Source organism: Oncorhynchus tshawytscha, linkage group LG10, assembly GCF_018296145.1.
Source record: "Oncorhynchus tshawytscha isolate Ot180627B linkage group LG10, Otsh_v2.0, whole genome shotgun sequence".
NCBI classification, from domain to species: domain Eukaryota; kingdom Metazoa; phylum Chordata; class Actinopteri; order Salmoniformes; family Salmonidae; genus Oncorhynchus; species Oncorhynchus tshawytscha.
Window position 1 is genome coordinate 18,810,712 of NC_056438.1, and position 20,070 is coordinate 18,830,781.

General features: G+C 39.6%; 1 protein-coding gene across 3 annotated transcripts; it reads left to right on the plus strand.

Moving 5' to 3' along the window:
* Window positions 1-759: 759 nt before the first annotated feature.
* On the plus strand, window positions 760-18,758 carry LOC112235602. 3 transcript variants are annotated; one of them, XM_024404066.2, is made up of 3 exons: window positions 760-844; window positions 15,162-15,231; window positions 15,806-18,758. In XM_024404066.2, exons 2-3 carry the CDS (start codon window positions 15,221-15,223, stop codon window positions 17,415-17,417), a joined length of 1,623 nt encoding a protein of 540 aa, XP_024259834.2. In that variant the 5' UTR covers window positions 760-844; window positions 15,162-15,220; the 3' UTR covers window positions 17,418-18,758. The 3 variants fall into 3 exon arrangements, with proteins under 3 accessions (XP_024259834.2, XP_024259836.2, XP_024259835.2); XM_024404068.2 differs by lacking the exon at window positions 760-844 and adding an exon at window positions 1,704-1,977; XM_024404067.2 differs by lacking the exon at window positions 760-844 and adding an exon at window positions 14,197-14,521.
* Window positions 18,759-20,070: the final 1,312 nt, after the last annotated feature.

Consider the following 20,070-nt stretch of genomic DNA (forward strand, 5'->3'; position numbering starts at 1 on the left):
GTTAAAAAAGATTGTGAACAAATGATCTTTTGTTTAACAATACAAATTATTGGATCCCTTGTTTTCAATACTCCAGCACCCCGACACTGAGCTGTTTTCTAAAATGTTTCATGATATTGGAGAACACATTGGGAGGGATCTTAGACCACTCCTCCACACAGAATCTTTCCAGATCCTTGATATTCTTCGTCTGCACTTATGGACTGTCCTCTTCAATTCAAACTACATGTTTACAATGGTGTTCCAGTCTAGAGACTGAAATGGCCATTTTAAAATGTTGATTTTGTGGTCAATTAACAATTTCTTTGTAGATTCTGATGTGGGCTTCAGGTCATTGTCTTGCTGTGAAGATAAACCTGCAGCCAAGTTTCAGCCTCCTGGCAGAGGCAAACTGTTTTTTTTGCTAAAAGGACTTGGTACTTGGTAAAGTTCATGATGCCGTTGAACAGTCCTAGGACCAGTGGATGCAACATAGCTATGTTACATAAAATATCTACCACCATATTTGACCATTTTAAAGTATTTGTATCTTCCAGAGGGAGAGTGGGGTTATGGAATGGGATCTGGTGTGTTGATCCCGGAACCCATTGACCCTGACCCCCAATATGCAACATAAAGTTATGCCCTTGCTTATCCCTTGTCCTCCTTTGTTTGGAATTTGCCACCTACATGGTACCCTCTGCTGAAAAATGATATCCTCTGAAATCAGCTGACTTGGTGAGAGGGGGAGTACTATACTGGTGAGGTGGGAGGAGAATACTGGGATAAGACCTTGCTTCTTTCTCTCTCTCCTTCTCTATTCCTCTGACTGCAGAACTGAGTTAAAGCATTTCCTGGCACAGAGGTAAGTTTAAAAAGGTACAATAGTCAACCTGAAATATATTATCCCCAGCACCATAGTGTCTATATGTAAAAACAGCTTTTTTTGTAGTGAAAAAGATACGATTTAAAAAAAAGTTGAGTTAAGCCACATGCACAAGGCCTGTTCAGGTGGTCCGGGCGTGCTGTCCTTGGTTGGACCACACATGTTGTCCTGCACTTGCTGTCTGGGTTGGTCCGTGTTGGTCCGTGTCGGAGTTGGTCCGTGCACATTGTCTGGTTGGTCTGTGTGAGAGGATGAATAGGTTTTTATAGTTTATAAGGCTATGCTTGTTAACATAGAGAAAGGGTCATGTAGAATGAACAGTAACAGTCTAGGACAAGAAAGTGGATTTTTTAGAATATGGCTGGGAGTTAATCACACAATGTACTGTATGAAGCTATATCATAAAAGTACAGTGGGGCAAAAAAGTATTTAGTCAGCCACCAATTGTGCAAGTTCTCCAACTTAAAAAGATGAGGCCTGTAATTTTCATCATAGGTACACTTCAACTATGACAGACAAAATGAGAAAAAAAAAAATCCAGAAAACCACATTGTAGGATTTTTAATGAATTTATTTGCAAATTATGGTGGAAAAAAAGTAAGCTTATATCGGGGATACTTATTAGTATATGTTACTTTGATATGGTTATATAAGACAGATGGTTACTTACAGCAAAAATGTCTAGCAACCCAAAGGTTGCGAGTTCAAATGTCATCACTGAGATTCCAACATGGATTGTCTACTCAGCGAAAACAGGGTGATGAGGGAGTCGCTACTAGACATACAAACCCGTAGCATGCGTGAAAATGTAATATTTTGGGTGATTCCTCAGGACGCATCCAATGATTCAGAAGTGGCGATCAGAGAGTTCTTGTAATCCGCCTTAACTTCCTCTAGAGACTGTAAACAAGGTGGTATTCCAGCGAGGGTTACAGACTGAGGTTCCCTGACCTATCTTCGCAAAAATCTGAACACTACCAGCAAAAGGAGCTGAACAAAAGCAGGGGAAGGGAGCCTAAAGGGACCAAATTCGGTCTCAATTACCAATTTCCCCATGAGTTAAATTAACATCAAGAGGCTGTATCCTGTGCAGAGGCAACAGAGGGAGAGGGGTAAGCGTGCCTTTCTCATTGTGGACAAACTCTTTATAGCTGGACAGCTCTTCTGAGACAGCTCCATAACACTATGGCTGTACTAAATTCTTCAGGGATGTCAGGTTACAGAAAAGTGGGGACTGTAAAAATATCTGAACTCTATCAAGTTCATATGCGTACACACACTTAATTACACGCTCGCTTACACATACGGATGCATACACACACACACTTGATCTCTTTCTTCTCTCCCTCTATTGTCAAGACCTAATTTTATATGTTTCTTTTGTATGTCTTTGTCTACACGTTTATCTATGTTCACAATAAACAATGAGAAGATATCAGAATAGGGACATTGGGGAATAATAACATATTGTACGGAATACATTTGTACTGTAGCGAAGCCGTCTCTAGAGTAATGCAAGGTCTCTTTCATGATCATGTGAAACGTCAATTGCTATGGAAATGCTGGGATGTGTTTTTCTATGGAAATTGTGTTAAATGTAATTATGATGCAACTATGATGGAGATAAAATATGGATTACAATTATCATCCTGAATATTAAGGCTATACTCACTTCATGTTACACACAACCATGCAGATTGGCTGGGTTATTATTTATTTGGACCTCACACATTATATTCTTACTCTTATCCAGACATATACACTCACTAAATCACATCCAATATCACAAACATCAATCTACTCAGATTTACTACACACATATCTTCACTACATTTTTGAATATCTGTGGCATTGGCTCACAGGCAAGGGAATACAACTAATATTGCTAGAACCTGTTTCTTGAATTCTAAACATCAGACATTTGAAAGCTCTAGTTTTGACCTTCATAATACCTCTGATGGCAGTAACTTTACAAACACAAATTATGGTCAATTTAGACTAAGAAAAGTATATAGTTGTGGTAAGGGGTGAAATAAGTTATAAAGAGCCAGTTATAATTGTAACGGTTTAGCAGATTTAAAAAAAGATCACTTTACATGGCTAAAAGAAAAGGAATATAACATATACTGTTTACAGAAAACTCACTCTACATCCTTAGAATAAGTTGTTGTAACGGATCTCCTCTTCGTCTGAGGAGTAGGAAGGATCGGACCAATATGCAGCGTGGTAAGTATCCATAATTTTTCAATAAACTGAACACTAGAACAAAAAAACAACAAAGCTGTAACGGTTTTCTTGTGTCGAAGGAGAGGCAGACCAAAACGCAGCGTGGTTATTATTCATGGTTCTTTAATAAAGAAACTATACATGAATAGACTAACAAAACCAAGAAATGTAAAAAAAATAAAATAAAATAAAAACAGCCCTATCTGGTGCAAACACAGAGACAGGAACAATCACCCACAAAACCCAACACCAAACAGGCTACCTAAATATGGTTCCCAATCAGAGACAATGACTAACACCTGCCTCTGATTGAGAACCATATCAGGCCAAACACAGAAACACAGAAACAGACAAACAACATAGAATGCCCACTCAGATCACACCCTGACCAAACAAAACATAGAAACATACAAAGCAAACTATGGTCAGGGTGTGACAAAAGCGGAACAGACAAAACAGTTCTGTCTGGTGCAGACACACAAAGACAGAAAACAACTACCCACACCTCAAGTGGGAAAACAGGCTGCCTAATTATGGTTCTCAATCAGAGACGATTGACAGCTAACTCTGATTGGGAACCATACCAGGCCAAACACATAGAAATACAAAACATAGAATGCCCACCCCACAACTCACACCCTGACCAAACTAAAATAGAGACATAAAAAAGGAACTAAGGTCAGGACGTGACAGTTGTGTGGAAAAAAGGATTGGGGTGGTGAACAGTGGAGGCTCCTCAGAGGAGGAAGGGGAGCACCATCCTCCTCAGTGAAATTGCATAAACATAAAAATTGTGAAACACTGAAAAAGTTAACCTTTTACCATAAAACTATATTAAATATATTCATATGTCACCAAAAAATTTATTTAAACACAGTTTTGCAACAAAGGTATCCATGTATGCCGATGACTCAAGTTTTATATTAATTCTGCAAGCTAGATCCCTGCAATGTCTACTTGAAGATCTAGATAACTTTTCTGGACTCTCTGGACTAAAACCTATTTATGATAAGTGTACAATGTTACGTATTGGATCTTTAAAATAAAACTTTTACATTATCTTGCAGTTACCCTATAAAATGGGCTGATGGTGAAGTAGACATACTTGGTATTCATATCCACAATGAATTTCAAAAAACAAGATCTTTCAACCATAGAGTGCTAAATACTTTCCTATTTTGTAAGGGTTTTTGTCTGACGAAAGAGGAGTAGTATGAAGGATTGGAGGACCAATGCGCAGCGTGGTAAGTGTTCATAGTTTTTTTAATGAATAACGAACACTGAACAAAACAATAACCGTGAAGTAATCAAAACAGAAACAGTCCCGTGTGGCACAAACACTAACACGGAAAAATAAACACCCACGAAACACAGGTGGAAAAAAGCTACCTAAGTATGATTCTCAATCAGAGACAACTAACGACACCTGCCTTTGATTGTGAACCATACTAGGCCGAACACAGAAACCAACATAGAAAAACAAATATAGACTGCCCACCCCAACTCACGCCCTGACCATACTAAAATAAAGACAAAACAAAGGAACTAAGGTCAGAACGTGACATATTTATGGAAAAAAAATCCCATGATTAACTCCTTAGTCTCAGTTTACTCAATTACTTATGGCGCTGCCTACTCCTGATGATTTGTATTTCAAATCATATGAGCAAAAAATATGTATCTTTATCTGTGTTGCTAAACCAGACAAGATAAAGCGTGCCTATTTATATAATGAATATGAACTGGGTGATTTGAGATTATTAAATATAAAAGCACTAAGCCTCTCTCTAAAGCTTCACTCATATAAAAGTTTTACTTGAACCCTAAATAGTTTTCAAGTAGATGACTAAGAAAAGCTCATCCATTGTTTAAAATGGCCTGTTTGCCTTTGTGCAGATTGCCATGTCTCCTTTTCGATTAATTGAAAATAAAAATAAATGTCTAAATATCTGTCTTTTTCAAACAAGCATTGTAGAGCTGGTTCCGAATTAAATTTCTTCCCCCTGAAAAGATAGAACAAATATTACAACAAATATTATGGCTTAACTCAAATGTGCTGGTTGGAAAAAAAACTATTTATGGAAAAGATGTTTGAAAAGGGTACTTTGATTATAAATTATATTGTAAATTAGAATGATAGAGTTGTGTATTTTAGTTATCAGAATTGTATAGGAAGGTCTGTTCAATCTAAGATAATAACCAATTGATTTTTATTTTTTAAATTGTATTTAACCTTAATTTAATTAACTAGGCAAGTCAGTTAAGAACAAATTATTATTTACAATGACGGCCTACCAAAAGGCAAAACGCCTCCTGCCGGGACGGGGCCTGGGATTAAAAAAATACAAATAAATACAATATAAATATAGGACAAAAAACACATCACAACAAGAGAGACACAACACTACATAAAGAGAGACCTGTGACAACAACATAGCAAGGTAGCAACACATAACAACACAGCATGGTGGCAACACAACATGACAACAACATGGTATCAACACAGCATGGTAGCAGCACAAAAAAGAGGTACAAACATTATTGGGCACAGTCAACAGCACAAAGGTCAAGAAGGTAGAGACAACAATACATCATACAAGCAACCACAACTGTCAGTAAGAGCGTCCATGATTGAGTCTTTCAATTAAGGGATTGAGGTAAAACTGTCCAGTTTGAGTGTTTGTTACAGCTTGTTCCAGTCGCTAGCTGCAGCGAACTGAAAAGAGGAGTGACCCTGGGATGTGTGTGCTTTGGGGACCTTTAACAGAATGTGACTGGCGGAACGGGAGTTGTATGTGGAGAATGAGGGCAGCAGTAGATATCTCAGATAGGGGGGAGTGAGGCCTAAGAGGCTTTTATAAATAAGCATCAACCAGTGCGACGGGTATAGAGAGATGACCAGTTTACAGAGGAGTATAGAGTGCAGTGATGTGTCCTATAAGGAGCATTGGTGGCGAATCTGATGGCTGAATGGTAAAGAACATTTAGCTGCTCGAGAGCACCCTTACCTGCCGATCTATAAATTATGTCTCTGTAATCTAGCATGGGTAGGATGGTCATCTGAATCAGGGTTCGTTTTGCAGCTGGGGTGAAAGAGGAGCAATTACGACAGAGGAAACCATGTGTAGATTTAACTATAGAGACTGCAGCTTTGATATCTTCAGAGAGAAGAACAGTGTACCGTCTAGCCATACTCCCAAGTACTTGTATGAGGTGACAACCTCAAGCTCTAAACCCTCAGAGGTAGTAATAACACCTGTGGGAAGAGGGGCATTCTTCTTACCAAACCATATGACCTTTGTTTTGGAGGTGTTCAGAACCAGGTTAAGGGTAGATAAAGCTTGTTAGACACTAAGAAAGCTTTGTTGGAGAGCATATAACACAAAATCCAGGGAGGGGCCAGTTGAGTATAAGACTGTATCATCTGAATATAAATGGATGAGAGAGCTTCCTACTGCCTGAGCTGTGTTATTAATGTAAATTGAAAAGAGAGTAGGGCCTAGGATTGAGCCTTAGGGTACTCCCTTGGTGACAGGCAAAGGCTGAGATAGCAGATTTTCAAACTTTATACACTGCACTCTTTGAGAGAGGTCGTTAGCAAACCCGGCCAAAGACGCCTCAGAGACAACAATACTCTTTAGCCACAAGAACGGAATGGTCTACCATATCAAATGCTTTAGCCAAGTCAATAAAAATAGCAGCACAATATTGCTTAGAATCAAGGGAAATGGTGACATCATTGAGTACCTTTAAGGTTGCAGTGACATATACATAACCTGAGAGGTAACCAGATTGCAGACCCGAGAGAATACAATAGACATCAAGAAAGCCAGTCAGTTGATTATTGACAAGTTTTTCCAACACTTTTGATAAACAGGGCAAAATAGAAATAGGCCTATAACTAGGATCACTTTGATCTCCCCCTTTAAATAAAGGACAAACTTCGGCTGCTTTCCACAAAATGGGAACCTCCCCAGAGAGGAGGGACAGGGCTGGTAAAACCTTGGATCATTGCTATTCTAACTTCCGTGATGCATATATGGCCCTCCCCCGCCCTCCTTTCGGAAAAGCTGACCACGACTCCATTTTGTTGCTCCCTGCCTACAGACAGAAGCTAAAACAAGAAGCTCCCACGCTGAGGTCTGTTCAACGCTGGTCCGACCAATCTGATTCCACGCTCCAAGACTACTTCCATCACGTGGACTGGGATATGTTTTGTATTGCGTCAAACAACAACATTGACGAATACGCTGATTCGGTGAGCGAGTTCATTAGAACGTGCGTTGAAGATGACGTTCCCATAGCAACGATTAAAACATTCCCAAACCAGAAACCGTGGATTGATGGCAGCATTCGCGTGAAACTGAAAGCGCGAACCCCTGCTTTTAATCAGGGCAAGGTGTCTGGTGACATGACTGAATACAAACAGTGCAGCTATTCCCTCCGCAAGGCAATCAAACAAGCTAAGCGTCAGTATAGAGACAAAGTAGAATCGCAATTCAACGGCTCAGACACAAGAGATATGTGGCAGGGTCTACAGTCAATCACGGATTACAAAAAGAAAACCAGCCCAGTCACGGACCAGGATGTCTTGCTCCCAGGCAGACTAAATAACTTTTTTGCCCGCTTTGAGGACAATACAGTGCCACTGACACGGCCCGCAACCAAAACATGCGGACTCTCCTTCACTGCAGCCGAGGTGAGCAAAACATTTAAACGTGTTAACCCTCGCAAGGCTGCAGGCCCAGACGGCATCGCCAGCCGCGACCTCAGAGCATGCGCAGACCAGCTGGCTGGTGTGTTTACGGACATATTCAATCAATCCTTATCACAGTCTGCTGTTCCCACATGCTTCAAGAGGGCCACCATTGTTCCTGTTCCCAAGAAAGCTAAGGTAACTGAGCTAAACGACTACTGCCCCGTAGCACTCACTTCCGTCATCATGAAGTGCTTTGAGAGACTAGTCAAGGACCATATCACCTCCACCCTACCTGACACCCTAGACCCACTCCAATTTGCTTACCGCCCAAATAGGTCCACAGACGATGCAATCTCGACCACACTGCACACTGCCCTAACCCATCTGGACAAGAGGAATACCTGTGAGAATGCTGTTCATCGACTACAGCTCAGCATTTAACACCATAGTACCCTCCAAACTCGTCATCAAGCTCGAGACCCTGGGTCTCGACCCCGCCCTGTGCAACTGGGTACTGGACTTCCTGACGGGCCGCCCCCAGGTGGTGAGGGTAGGTAACAACATCTCCACCCCGCTGATCCTCAACACTGGTGCCCCACAAGGGTGCGTTCTGAGCCCTCTCCTGTACTCCCTGTTCACCCACGACTGCGTGGCCACGCACGCCTCCAACTCAATCATCAAGTTTGCGGACGACACAGTGGTAGGCTTGATTACCAACAACGACGAGACGGCCTACAGGGAGGAGGTGAGGGCCCTCGGAGTGTGGTGTCAGGAAAATAACCTCACACTCAACGTCAACAAAACTAAGGAGATGATTGTGGACTTCAGGAAACAGCAGAGGGAACACCCCCCCATCCACATCGATGGAACAGTAGTGGAGAGGGTAGTAAGTTTTAAGTTCCTCGGCATACACATCACAGACAAACTGAATTGGTCCACCCACACAGACAGCATCGTGAAGAAGGCGCAACAGCGCCTCTTCAACCTCAGGAGGCTGCAGAAATTCAGCTTGTCACCTAAAGCACTCACAAACTTCTACAGATGCACAATCGAGAGCATCCTGTCGGGCTGTATCACCGCCTGGTACGGCAACTGCTCCGCCCACAACTGTAAGGCTCTCCAGAGGGTAGTGAGGTCTGCACAACGCATCACCGGGGGCAAACTACCTGCCCTCCAGGACACCTACACCACCCGATGTCACAGGAAGGCCATAAAGATCATCAAGGACAACAACCACCCGAGCCACTGCCTGTTCACCCCGCTATCATCCAGAAGGCGAGGTCAGTACAGGTGCATCAAAGCTGGGACCGAGAGACTGAAAAACAGCTTCTATCTCTCGGCCATCAGACTGTTAAACAGCCACCACTAACATTGACATTAACATTCATACACTAACATTCATACATCAACATGCAGCTTAACTTCTTGTTAATCCAGCCAAGGTGTCAGATTTCAAAAAGGCTTTACGGCGAAAGCAACCCATGCAATTATCTGAGGACAGCACCCAGCACACAAATGCATAACAAATGATTTTCAACCAGGGAGTTGAAAGTCAGAAATAGCTAAATAATATATGCTTTACCTTTGAAGATCTTCTTATGTTGTCACTCCAAAAGGTCCCAGTTACATTACAAGTGGTCCTTTTGTTCGATAAAGTCCTTTTTCATATCCATAAAAACTCAGTTTAGCTGGCGCGCTTCAGTCAATAATCCACTCCATTTCCCTCCTTCAAAATGCATACAAAATGAATCCCAAACGTTACAAATAAACTTATCCAAACAAGTCAATCAACATTTATAATGAAACCTTAGGTACCCTAATACACAAATAAACAATACAATTTAAGACAGAGAATCATTATTGTCTTTACGGGAGATAGAGGGCGTTCTTTTTGTTTATCTGCCATGCGCTTGGAAACACTGGGAAACACTACAGCCAAAATGGGAGCCACTTAGAAAAACTACAACTTCTCCCTCATTTTTCCAAAAACCAGCCTGAAACTTTTTCTAAAGACTGTTGACATCTAGTGGAAGCCCCAGGAACTGCAATCGGGGACAATTTTGCCCTATTATAAAAGTGCCATCCATTGAAATCAGTGATATGCTGATTTTTTTTTTTGGGGGGTGGTTTGTCTTCGGGGTTCCCCCTGCCATTTCAGTTCTGTCATACTCACAGACATAATTTTTTAACAGTTTTAGAAACTTTAGAGTGTTTTCTATCCAAATCTACCAATTATATGCATATCCTAGCCCCCTATCCCAAAGAAGTTAAGAAGGTTGGAGATAGGCTTGGCAATTATAGGGGCAGCAACCATAAAGAAGAAGGGTCTAAACCATCTGACCCAGTTTAAGGAGCTCCTTTAGCACCTCGGACTCAGTGAGTTAGTTAGAAGGGGTGGAAGATGAGGAAATGTTGGAAGAGTAAGGAGGCATGGCTGAGTCAAAAAGATATCCTGACTTAATGAAGTGGTGATTATTAAAGAGCTCAGCCATGTGCTTCTTGAAGTAACAACCATATCATCAACATTAAGAGACATGGGCAGCTGTGAGGAGGAGGGTTTATTCTCCACGTCTTTATTAAACGTTTTCCAGAACTTCTTAGGGTTAGACCCACAGAGAGAGAACTGCTCCTTAAAAAGTAACTAACTTTGGCCTTTCAGATAGCCTGAGTGCACTTATTTCTCATTTGCCTGAATGACAGCCAGTCAGACTGAGTATGCGTGTGCCGAGCATTTTGCCAAATACAATTCTTGAAGTGGAGTAGCTCTGCAAGATCACGGTCGAACCAGGGGCTGAACCTGTTTTTAATTCTTGGTTTCTTTATGGGGGCGTGTTTGTTAACAATATCACTGAAAATATTAAAAAAGAAGGTCGGGGCGTCTTCGACAGAGGGGATCAAGCTGGTTTTATACCATTTTACAGAGGCCAGTTCATGAAGGAAGGCTTGCTCATTACATTTTTTTAGCAAGCGTCCATTTCACTGAGCAGCCATTACGAACACAGGCTGTAAAACAGTGATCACTAAGGTCATTACAGAAAACACCAGACTGATACTTATCAGGATTATTTGTGAGGATAACATCAAGGAGAGTAGCCTTTTCTGGGTGTTTGGAGTCATATCTTGTGGGATTGGTAATAATCTGAGAAAGATTTAGGGAGTCCTATTGCTTTAGGACTTGGTCAGGTGGTTTAAGCATGTCCCCGTTTAGGTCACCCAGCAGGACAAATTCAGACTTAGTGTAAGGGACCAGGAGAGAGCTTAAGGCAGGTAGGGTACAGGCTGGTGCTGATGGAGGATGATAGCACCCAGCAACAGTCAACAAAGAGCTATTTGAAAGTTGAATGCTTAAAACCATCAAATCAAATTGTTTGGGGACAGACTTGGTGGAGACAACTGAGCGCTGAAGGTGATACTTGGTAAAGATTGTCACTCCCCCACCTTTGGAAGAGCTGTCTTGCCAAAAAGGTTATAACCAGAAAGGTTAACATCAGTATTCAAAACACTCTTCCTTCCTTAACCTCGTCTCAGTAAAGACCAACACATCTGGAATGGAGCTGTGAATCCTCCCTTTCAATTGATCCATTTTACGTAATAAACCTCTAGTGTTAACGTGCAGAAAACTCAGGCTTTTACGAGAGCAGAAATCAGTGAAGCAGATATCAGAGCACAAGTCAGAATTGGGGCTAGCAACAGTAGCTGGGCCAGGGTGTACATGCACATTTCCAGATATCATCAACAGTTATACAATCAAGGCACAACATAGTACAGGAGGAGCTCTGCAGTGCTGGTTTATGACATCTGAATGTGTATCAGATGGCAACAAGATCTGAAAAACACATGTTGCCTGTGCTTAGCTCTATTCCATTTATTTTTTACACTAAACAACTCCCTAGTCTTTACTGGTGACAAACATACCCATAGCATGATGCAGCAACTACCATGCCTGAACATATAAAGAGTGGTACTCAGTGATGTGTTGTATTGGATTTGCCCCAAACATAACACTTCCTATTCAAGACATAAAGTTTTGTTATGCCACATTTTTTGCAGTTTTACTTTAGTGCCTTATTGCAAACAGGATGCATGTTTTGAGATATATTAATTCTGTACAAACTTTTTTTTACTCTGTCAAATTGGTCAGTTTTGTGCCATAACTACAATGCTGTTGATCCATCCTCAGTTTCCTCCTATCACAGCCATTAAACTCTGTAATTGTTTTAAAGTCACCATTTACCTCATGATGAAATCCCTGAGCAGTTTCATTCAACTGAGTTAGGAAGGACATATGTATCTTTGTAATGACAGGGTGTATTGATACACCATTCAATGTGTATTTAATAACTTCACCATGCTCAAAGGGATATTTTTCACCCATCAACCAATGGGTGCCCTTCTTTGCGAGGCATTGAAACACCTCCCTAGTCTTTGTGGTTGAATCTGTGTTTGAAATTCACTGCTTGACTCAGGGACCTTACAGAATATTGTATGTGTGAGGTACAGAGATGAGGTAGTCATTCAAAAATAATGTTAAATGCTATTATTGCACACAGAGTTAGTCCACGCAACTTATTATGTGAATTGCTAAGCATATTGTTTACAACTGACCTTATTTAGCTTTTCCATAATAAAAGGGGTTGAATACTTATTGACATTTCAGCTTTTCATTTTTTATAAATGTATAAAAAATTCTAAAAACACTTTGACATTATGGGGTGTGTTGGCCATTGAATTTAATACATTTTAAATTCAGGCTGCAACACAACAACATGTGGAAAAAGTCAGGGTGTGTGAATACTTTCTGAAGGCACACTGTATGTTCATTGAGTACCTGGGTGAAAGTGAGTTGTTGCTATCGTTGTTTGTATTGTTGTTATTGGGTTATCTATTTTATATGTTCAGGTAATATGTTTACATTAACATTTATATAGTCTGTTCTTCATTCACTCATCATTTATTAATTACTTTCTAAACATTAAACCCGCTCGGAGCTAAATAAAAAAAAAGATGTGTGAATTTGTACATTCATATTTTGCCTTCAAATAGCTAGGTTGACTGGACAAGGAGTTTAGTTTGCTGAACTTATTTAGACTCAACTTTTCAACAATTCAAATTGTGTCGGGGGTTTCACAAAAATAAATAGATGTATTTGGATCATTTGTGAGGGATTGTTAGGATGTGTTCCTTTTGTCCTTGTCAATCATTGGCTCATTGGTGAAATTAGCATTATGACTATCTTTAATTAAATCATTCAAAAACCTTTATTAATGCAATTGCAGACAGAAGTTGACAATCAGGAACATATCACTCATGTGTCCGAGTAAGTTCTGCACCAAACAAATGGTCTTAATTTGTTTTGTTAAACCCTAAGTCTAGCCCAGGTGATGTTACTACCTACGTCATTACCTTTTTACGCCTGAGACCAAAACCATGCCTACAAAGCTATATAAACAACTGCTTTTAGTGTTATCTAAAAACTTAGCAGTAAATGTCCACTCCCCAAAGTTGATTTATTGTGGAATATTTGCCTAGTCTTATCTCCTTCACTCCCCTGCTGAGTTCTGTCTAAGTCACGCATTTCTAAAAGGGGTCTTTTTATAATAGGTAGACAGAGAGAGAACTAGAAAACAACTGTGGAACAATTCTAAACCTCTATAATGAAAATATATATTGTTAATCTGTAGTCTAGGACCCTATAAATGTAAGGAGGGAGGGGTTTTATAACTCCCCTTCTATTAATACAATATAAGCATAATCAATTATTCTAATACATCAAGCATTTTGGTACAACCCTTATCGTGACCCCTAGGTGAACCCAATAGGATCATGAAAAAAATGTTGAGTTTTACAGTAGCCTTTCTTCAACCTAAATTACTTATCGTTCCATATTATAGTTAATCCCATTTAAAATTTATAGTACTAGAAATCATAACATATTTTCCCAACTCATTAATGTAAAATGTTTATTCCAAGTTGCCTACTGTCATAACTCTCCTGTGAAGATCTGAAGGATCAGATTATAGTGGGTACGCTCTACAGTGCCCTCTCTCTCCCACAGAGGTGGAGGTGGGCGCTTTATGGCGGTTGAAAAATACTCTACTTCTGGGCTCTGTAGTATCGAGATTCAAATGTGACTGTTTAGCACAGAGCGACACCTGGACATCAAAGGTATTTGATGTCCAGGTGTATTTCTTGTTGTATAAAATAAATAATTGAGTATAGGAATACTTTTGGAAAGATACCAATGTAATCTTAGTCTTCCAAATGAGAATAGTTTTCATAGTGACTAGGATCAGTCATTGGCCACGCCCCCGTGAGGACAGACATTACACTGCGTCATGGAACACCCCCTTTCTTCTCCAGTATAAAACCCACTTCCGACAAAATGTACATTAGACCAGAAAAGATGGAAGCTGTCGCTACATGTTGAAATGGTTGGCAATTCTACCAAAGGATAAGACAAGAGAACGTGGAGATCATTCCCACGTTGAAACGGCTAAGAAATCTACGAACTGAAGAACAATTACGCAGACTGCAGCTGTTTAAGTACTTTTTCTGGTAAACAAAACCGGTCAAATGACCGAATGGTACTCTGACATATCCGTTATAACAAGCTACAACTACGAAAGACTTTGATCTCTGGTGGACAAACCAGAGATTTTCTGACGATTGACTATCCAGCAGAGGGACCAGCGATCGCAGTGAGGGACAACAAAGGCTACACTCGTCAATATGTAATTTGCTATTTATTTTCGAATGAGCGGTTGTTCATGTTCAAAGTATATGCATTTCAATGAGTGTAGTGTAGTCGACGTGGGTCCACTCTGAGTTTCCTGTTCTTGAGCTGGACCCACCCCTTTCCTTTGTCTACCAAGCCGTCATATCGGCTTAGCCCACTAGGGACTTTTTAGTTTATCATGTCAGTAACCAATGTATAACTATTGTGTGTCTGTTCATGTAATTCTGTAATTGATTAGTTAGTAAATAAATAATTATTTATTTCGTGCAGATATCCAAGGGTTTGCGACATTCAAGAATGAGACTGATATAATTAATGTAATAATACATTAATAAGTGACCGTAAGATAATAAAATATCTGAAGAGTTATATTCGGGAAATTGCAACTCTATAAACAACATTTTCCCGTGGTGCCACAACTTCATAGTTAATTACGGAAAAATTACACATAGAGAATTGATTTGATAATATAACAGTCTTCACATTTTATGACAGAAAATGCCACGACACTACATTAAACTTACAAATGCAGTGAAACCAGCTACCTTATCTTTTTAAGTTGGCATGAAAGTATACTAACATTCCTGAGTTTGTCAAGTCTTCCAATTTGTTGAAATGATACTTTCTGTTTACAGAGCTTAATCACCGGTCAACTGTATCTTCCCTGAGTGGATCACACAACCAAGAGACCATCATGGCAAGCAAGTGAGTCTCAGCAGATTTCATTGTTATTACAAATGTTATTGAATGTATATATATTTTTTTACTTCTAACCTTCCACTACTCTCAACCCGTCCCATCTCTTTCTGAAGACCATCCAGATTGATTTCTATTTGCCATATATTTTTAACTGTTCTGTTTCACAAAAGTTTTGTACCTATATACATTTTACGGACAGATTGAACATTTTATAGATTATTGATGAATGCAAACCGTACAAATCTATTTTCCGTTTTGTCAGACCCAGATTAAGCCTAACTCTGGTCTAAAATGCATTCTGAATGGAGAATCTCCATTGAAAGTCTTTTTTTTTTGTCAAGGAAAAGGCTTAATCTGGATCTGGAAAACCCGTCCCCACAGTTGATAAGTGCCATTGGTTGAAAGCTATATGACATTTTAAACAAAACAAATTGTCTTATTCGTAAAGTCTTCATCTTTTTGCCCTCAGATCTCTGAGATCTCTCAGAGAACTTATGATTCTTCCTATACAGTAAAACAAAATTATAAAGTACATTTTATATTATATTATAACATATGTTAATTTATTTCCCATGATTAGAGACACATCGACAAACATTCAAGACACGATTGCAAGTAACCTTATTGACCTAGGACCTCCTGCAAGGTATCAGCTGGAAACAAAGAAACAGAAGCTAGATGAAGAAGGCATGCTCAGAAGATGGACCTTTGGAGAGAGAGATTCCACCAAGGTTAACAGAACCGTTCTGATAGTGGGAGAGACAGGAACAGGGAAGTCATCTCTCATCAATACCATGGTCAATTATTTCCTGGGTGTAAAACAGGAGGACAAAGTCTGGTTTGAGATTGTGGAGGAGGAAATAGAGGATGATAAAAAGTCTGAAAGTAAAAAAAAAACTGAAAGTGAAACTACAGGGATTACTGTTTATGAGGTATTTTGGTTTGAGGGATCTAAATTGCCATACTCTCTCACCATCATCGACACTCCAGGGTATGGAGACACCAGAGGGATTCAAGAAGACCAACTAATCGCTAAAAAACTATTTGAGTTGTTTAGATCTGAATACGGAGTCCATCAAATTGATGCTGTTGGTTTAGTGGTGAAATCAAGTGCAAATCGACTCACTGTTGAACAGAAGTACATATTTGATGCAATTTTGTCCTTATTTGGCAAAGACATGGAGAAGAACATCGTGGCCCTCATCACACACTCAGATGGTTTTGAACCTACTGATGCTCTACAGGCCTTAGAAGATGCTCAAGTCCCCTGTGCAAAAGATGACAGCAATCAATCTATTTATTTCCTATTCAACAACTCTCAAAGAAAGAGTGTCACCTCTGCAAAAGCAACCCAGGCCAAGAAAGAAGAACGTATCTTGAAGAATTTATGGGACGTATCAGAGGAGAGCATGAATGAATTCACAGAGTTCTTGGGTAGAATAACACCTCAAAACGTGAAGATGTCTGAAGGAATTCTGAGAGAGCAGAAACACCTGGAGGAGTGTGTCAGCAACATACGCAAGCAGGTCTACCTGGTTGATCTGAAAACGAATGAAATCAAGCAGACTCAAGAAGCACTCGATAAAGACAAGAAAGTCATGGAGGAAAACAAGGACTTTTCATACACTGTTGAGGAGAAATACAAAGGAAAGGCAGATACAACAGAGGGTGAGGCTACCACCTGCACAGTCTGTGAGGAGAACTGTCACCATCCAGGCTGCTGGTGGGTCAAAGATCTCTCATGGTGTACTGTGATGAAGAACTATCACTGCACAAGGTGTACTGGGAAATGTCACTACACCGATCACATCAAAGAAAATAAAAAGTATGTTTTTATGACCAGGCAGGTTACAAGGACGAATGAGAAATTGAAAAAGAAGTATGAAATCATTGAGAAAGCGGCTGGGGAGAAAGAGACTCTGATCAGCAGACTTCAGTCAGAGTTGAAGCAGTTCACATCTGAGAAAGCCAGACTGGTGGAGGAATCCTACCAGTGTGTCATCAACCTTGAAGAGAAAGCCTTAAAGACCAGCTCACTGTCCACTGCTCAGCATCTGGACTTCCTGATTGAGAAGGTGAAGGAGACAGGAATCACAGAGAAGGTTCACAAACTGGAGAAGATGAAGAAGAGAGCTGAGGAGGAATACAAGGGAGCTTTAGATTACTTTAAAGCTGGTATGAAGAAACAGTGAAATCATCTCTTACAGAAGTACTGAGATAGTAAAGCAAAAAAATAACATGTGAAAAATAAACATGACCGTAGGATAGAAAAGAGATGCTGGTTGGAAATGAAAGTTGTTCTTCTTAATTATTTTTCTCTTCAAGAAATAATGTACATTTAATGTCAACTACATAATGTGTTGTATGAGAATAACCAATGCTATTTTTTGTTTCTTAATCATAACCTCAGATAATGGATACCTGCCTACATTAATAACACTTTCTTCAATAGCTTGCATATATGGCATTCTTTGTAAATAAAACACCCACAAATGGGGAGATTAATGAAGAAGTTCAGAGAGAACACAAACAACTGGAGGCATTTGGCAGCATCTTACGTGAGTGAATCCAAATGACTGATCTGAAGCAGGATGAGATCAAACAGACTCTAAACATCCATGGAGGAACACAAGAAAGACATGGAGTAAAATAAGGACTTAACATATACTGTTGAAGAACATTACAAAGAGAATGTTGCATTTAACTAAATGTGTAGTATTCTGCAGTGTCTGTGAGGAGAACTGCCACTTTCCAGGCTACTGGTGAGTTATCGTGTAGTGTAATGAATAACAAACAATGCACTTTGTATAAAACTGAATGTCACTACACCAAGCATGTCAAATAATACAAAATGTATGTTACCAAGAACAGATCGGTTCTCAGGACATGTGAGGAATTTAAGAATAGGTTTGAAATCAATAAGAATGTGGCTGTGGAGAAGGGGGGTCTGATCAGTAGACTTCAGACAGAGTTAGAGCAGCTCACACCGGAAAAAGACAGACTGGTGGAGGAATCCTACCAGTGCTTCATCAAAATGGAAGAGATCATATTTTAAGGCCGTCTCACTGTCCACTGCTCTGCATCTGGACTTCCTGATTGTGAAGATGAAGGAGACAGGAAACAGAGAGATGGTTCAAAAACTTGAGGAGATGAAGAAGAGAGCTGAGGAACACAAGGGAGTTAGGGATTATGTTAAAGCTGGTGTGAGTAAAGGGTGGAATCATCTCCAGGGAAAGTAGTATTGAAACATATAGTAAAGCAAAAACAATGATGTGGATGTATGTTACATGTATGTAACCTATATACATGTATATATATACTTTTTTGTCACTAGAATTGCATTTTATCCAATAGTATCATTGATTATCTTCATCAAAATGTATGGGAACCTAACAATCAAAAATCTTTCAGAATATATTTGTTGTGAAGTGTTTCTCACATACTGTTGATAGGGAACCCTGAAACATTTGTGCATGTGGTCTAGATGTTTCCACTAAGAAATATATTAAATAAATCATCACAAGTGAATTATATACGTTCTGACTCTTTTTATATTGTCACTGTCTAAGCTTTTAAGTGCCATAATTTGACCCATTTTTCTAGTGACTCACCAAACCAGGCGTATATGACTTTGATTACATCAACACTGAAAACAACAACACTAACAGATAATAGTTGGAATTTGTAGTATTTTGTGAAAATTGAGACTGAGACACCTAGTGGAGTGTATTGGATGTTCACTATACTAGACAGTATAACATTATTGTAATATGGAGAACTGAGGACGTCATATGGTCAGTAAGATATTTCTGAAGCTCAACATTGTCGTCTCTGAATTTCAGCTGTCTCTGACTGGAATAGAGGGGTAATGTTCCTCCTATTGTGCAGTACACCGTGTGTCTGGTTTGTTGAGATTATTCCCAAATGCTTCTGCTTTTAGCTGTAATTGACTGTCATACTTTTGTAGTTCCTCCACACAACCAACTGGATGTGACAGAAGTTACAAAAATTGATATATCGCTTTTCTAGATATGTTCAGGGTTGGGTAGGTGACATTCGAAATGTAATCCGTTACAGTTACAAGTTACCTGTCCAAAATTGTAATCAGTAGCGTAACTTTTGGATTACCCAAACTCAGTAATGTAATCTGATTACATTCCACTACTTTTAGATTACTTTCCCCTTAAGAGGAATTAGAAGAAGACAACAATGTATGTTGCCAAATGAATTAACATCAATGTTAACGTTTACATAGCTGGACATATATATATATTACATTTATTAATACGATTAAATTATATCTTTACATTAAAAACCAAAGTCTATTAGAATTCCAGTCATTCCAATAAATGTTATACCCCTTGATCTTTAAGAATAGGACTTGGAAATATGGATGTATAGATTAACCAAATTGTTTTACCTGAGCATAACCCCAAAACGAAGGACTTATTAGCCAGCACTACTCTGTTGTTTATGATTTTGTTGACATGGAGAACTGATTGGGCTCAATGATTAAAGTTGAAAAATCAAATCAAATCAAATTTATTTATATAGCCCTTCGTACATCAGCTGATATCTCAAAGTGCTGTACAGAAACCCAGCCTAAAACCCCAAACAGCAAGCAATGCTGGTGTAGAAGTACGGTGGCTAGGAAAAACTCCCTAGAAAGGCCAAAACCTAGGAAGAAACCTAGAGAGGAACCAGGCTATGTGGGGTGGCCAGTCCTCTTCTGGCTGTGCCGGGTGGAGATTATAACAGAACATGGCCAAAATGTTCAAATGTTCATAAATGACCAGCATGGTCGTATAATAATAAGGCAGAACAGTTGAAACTGGAGCAGCAGCA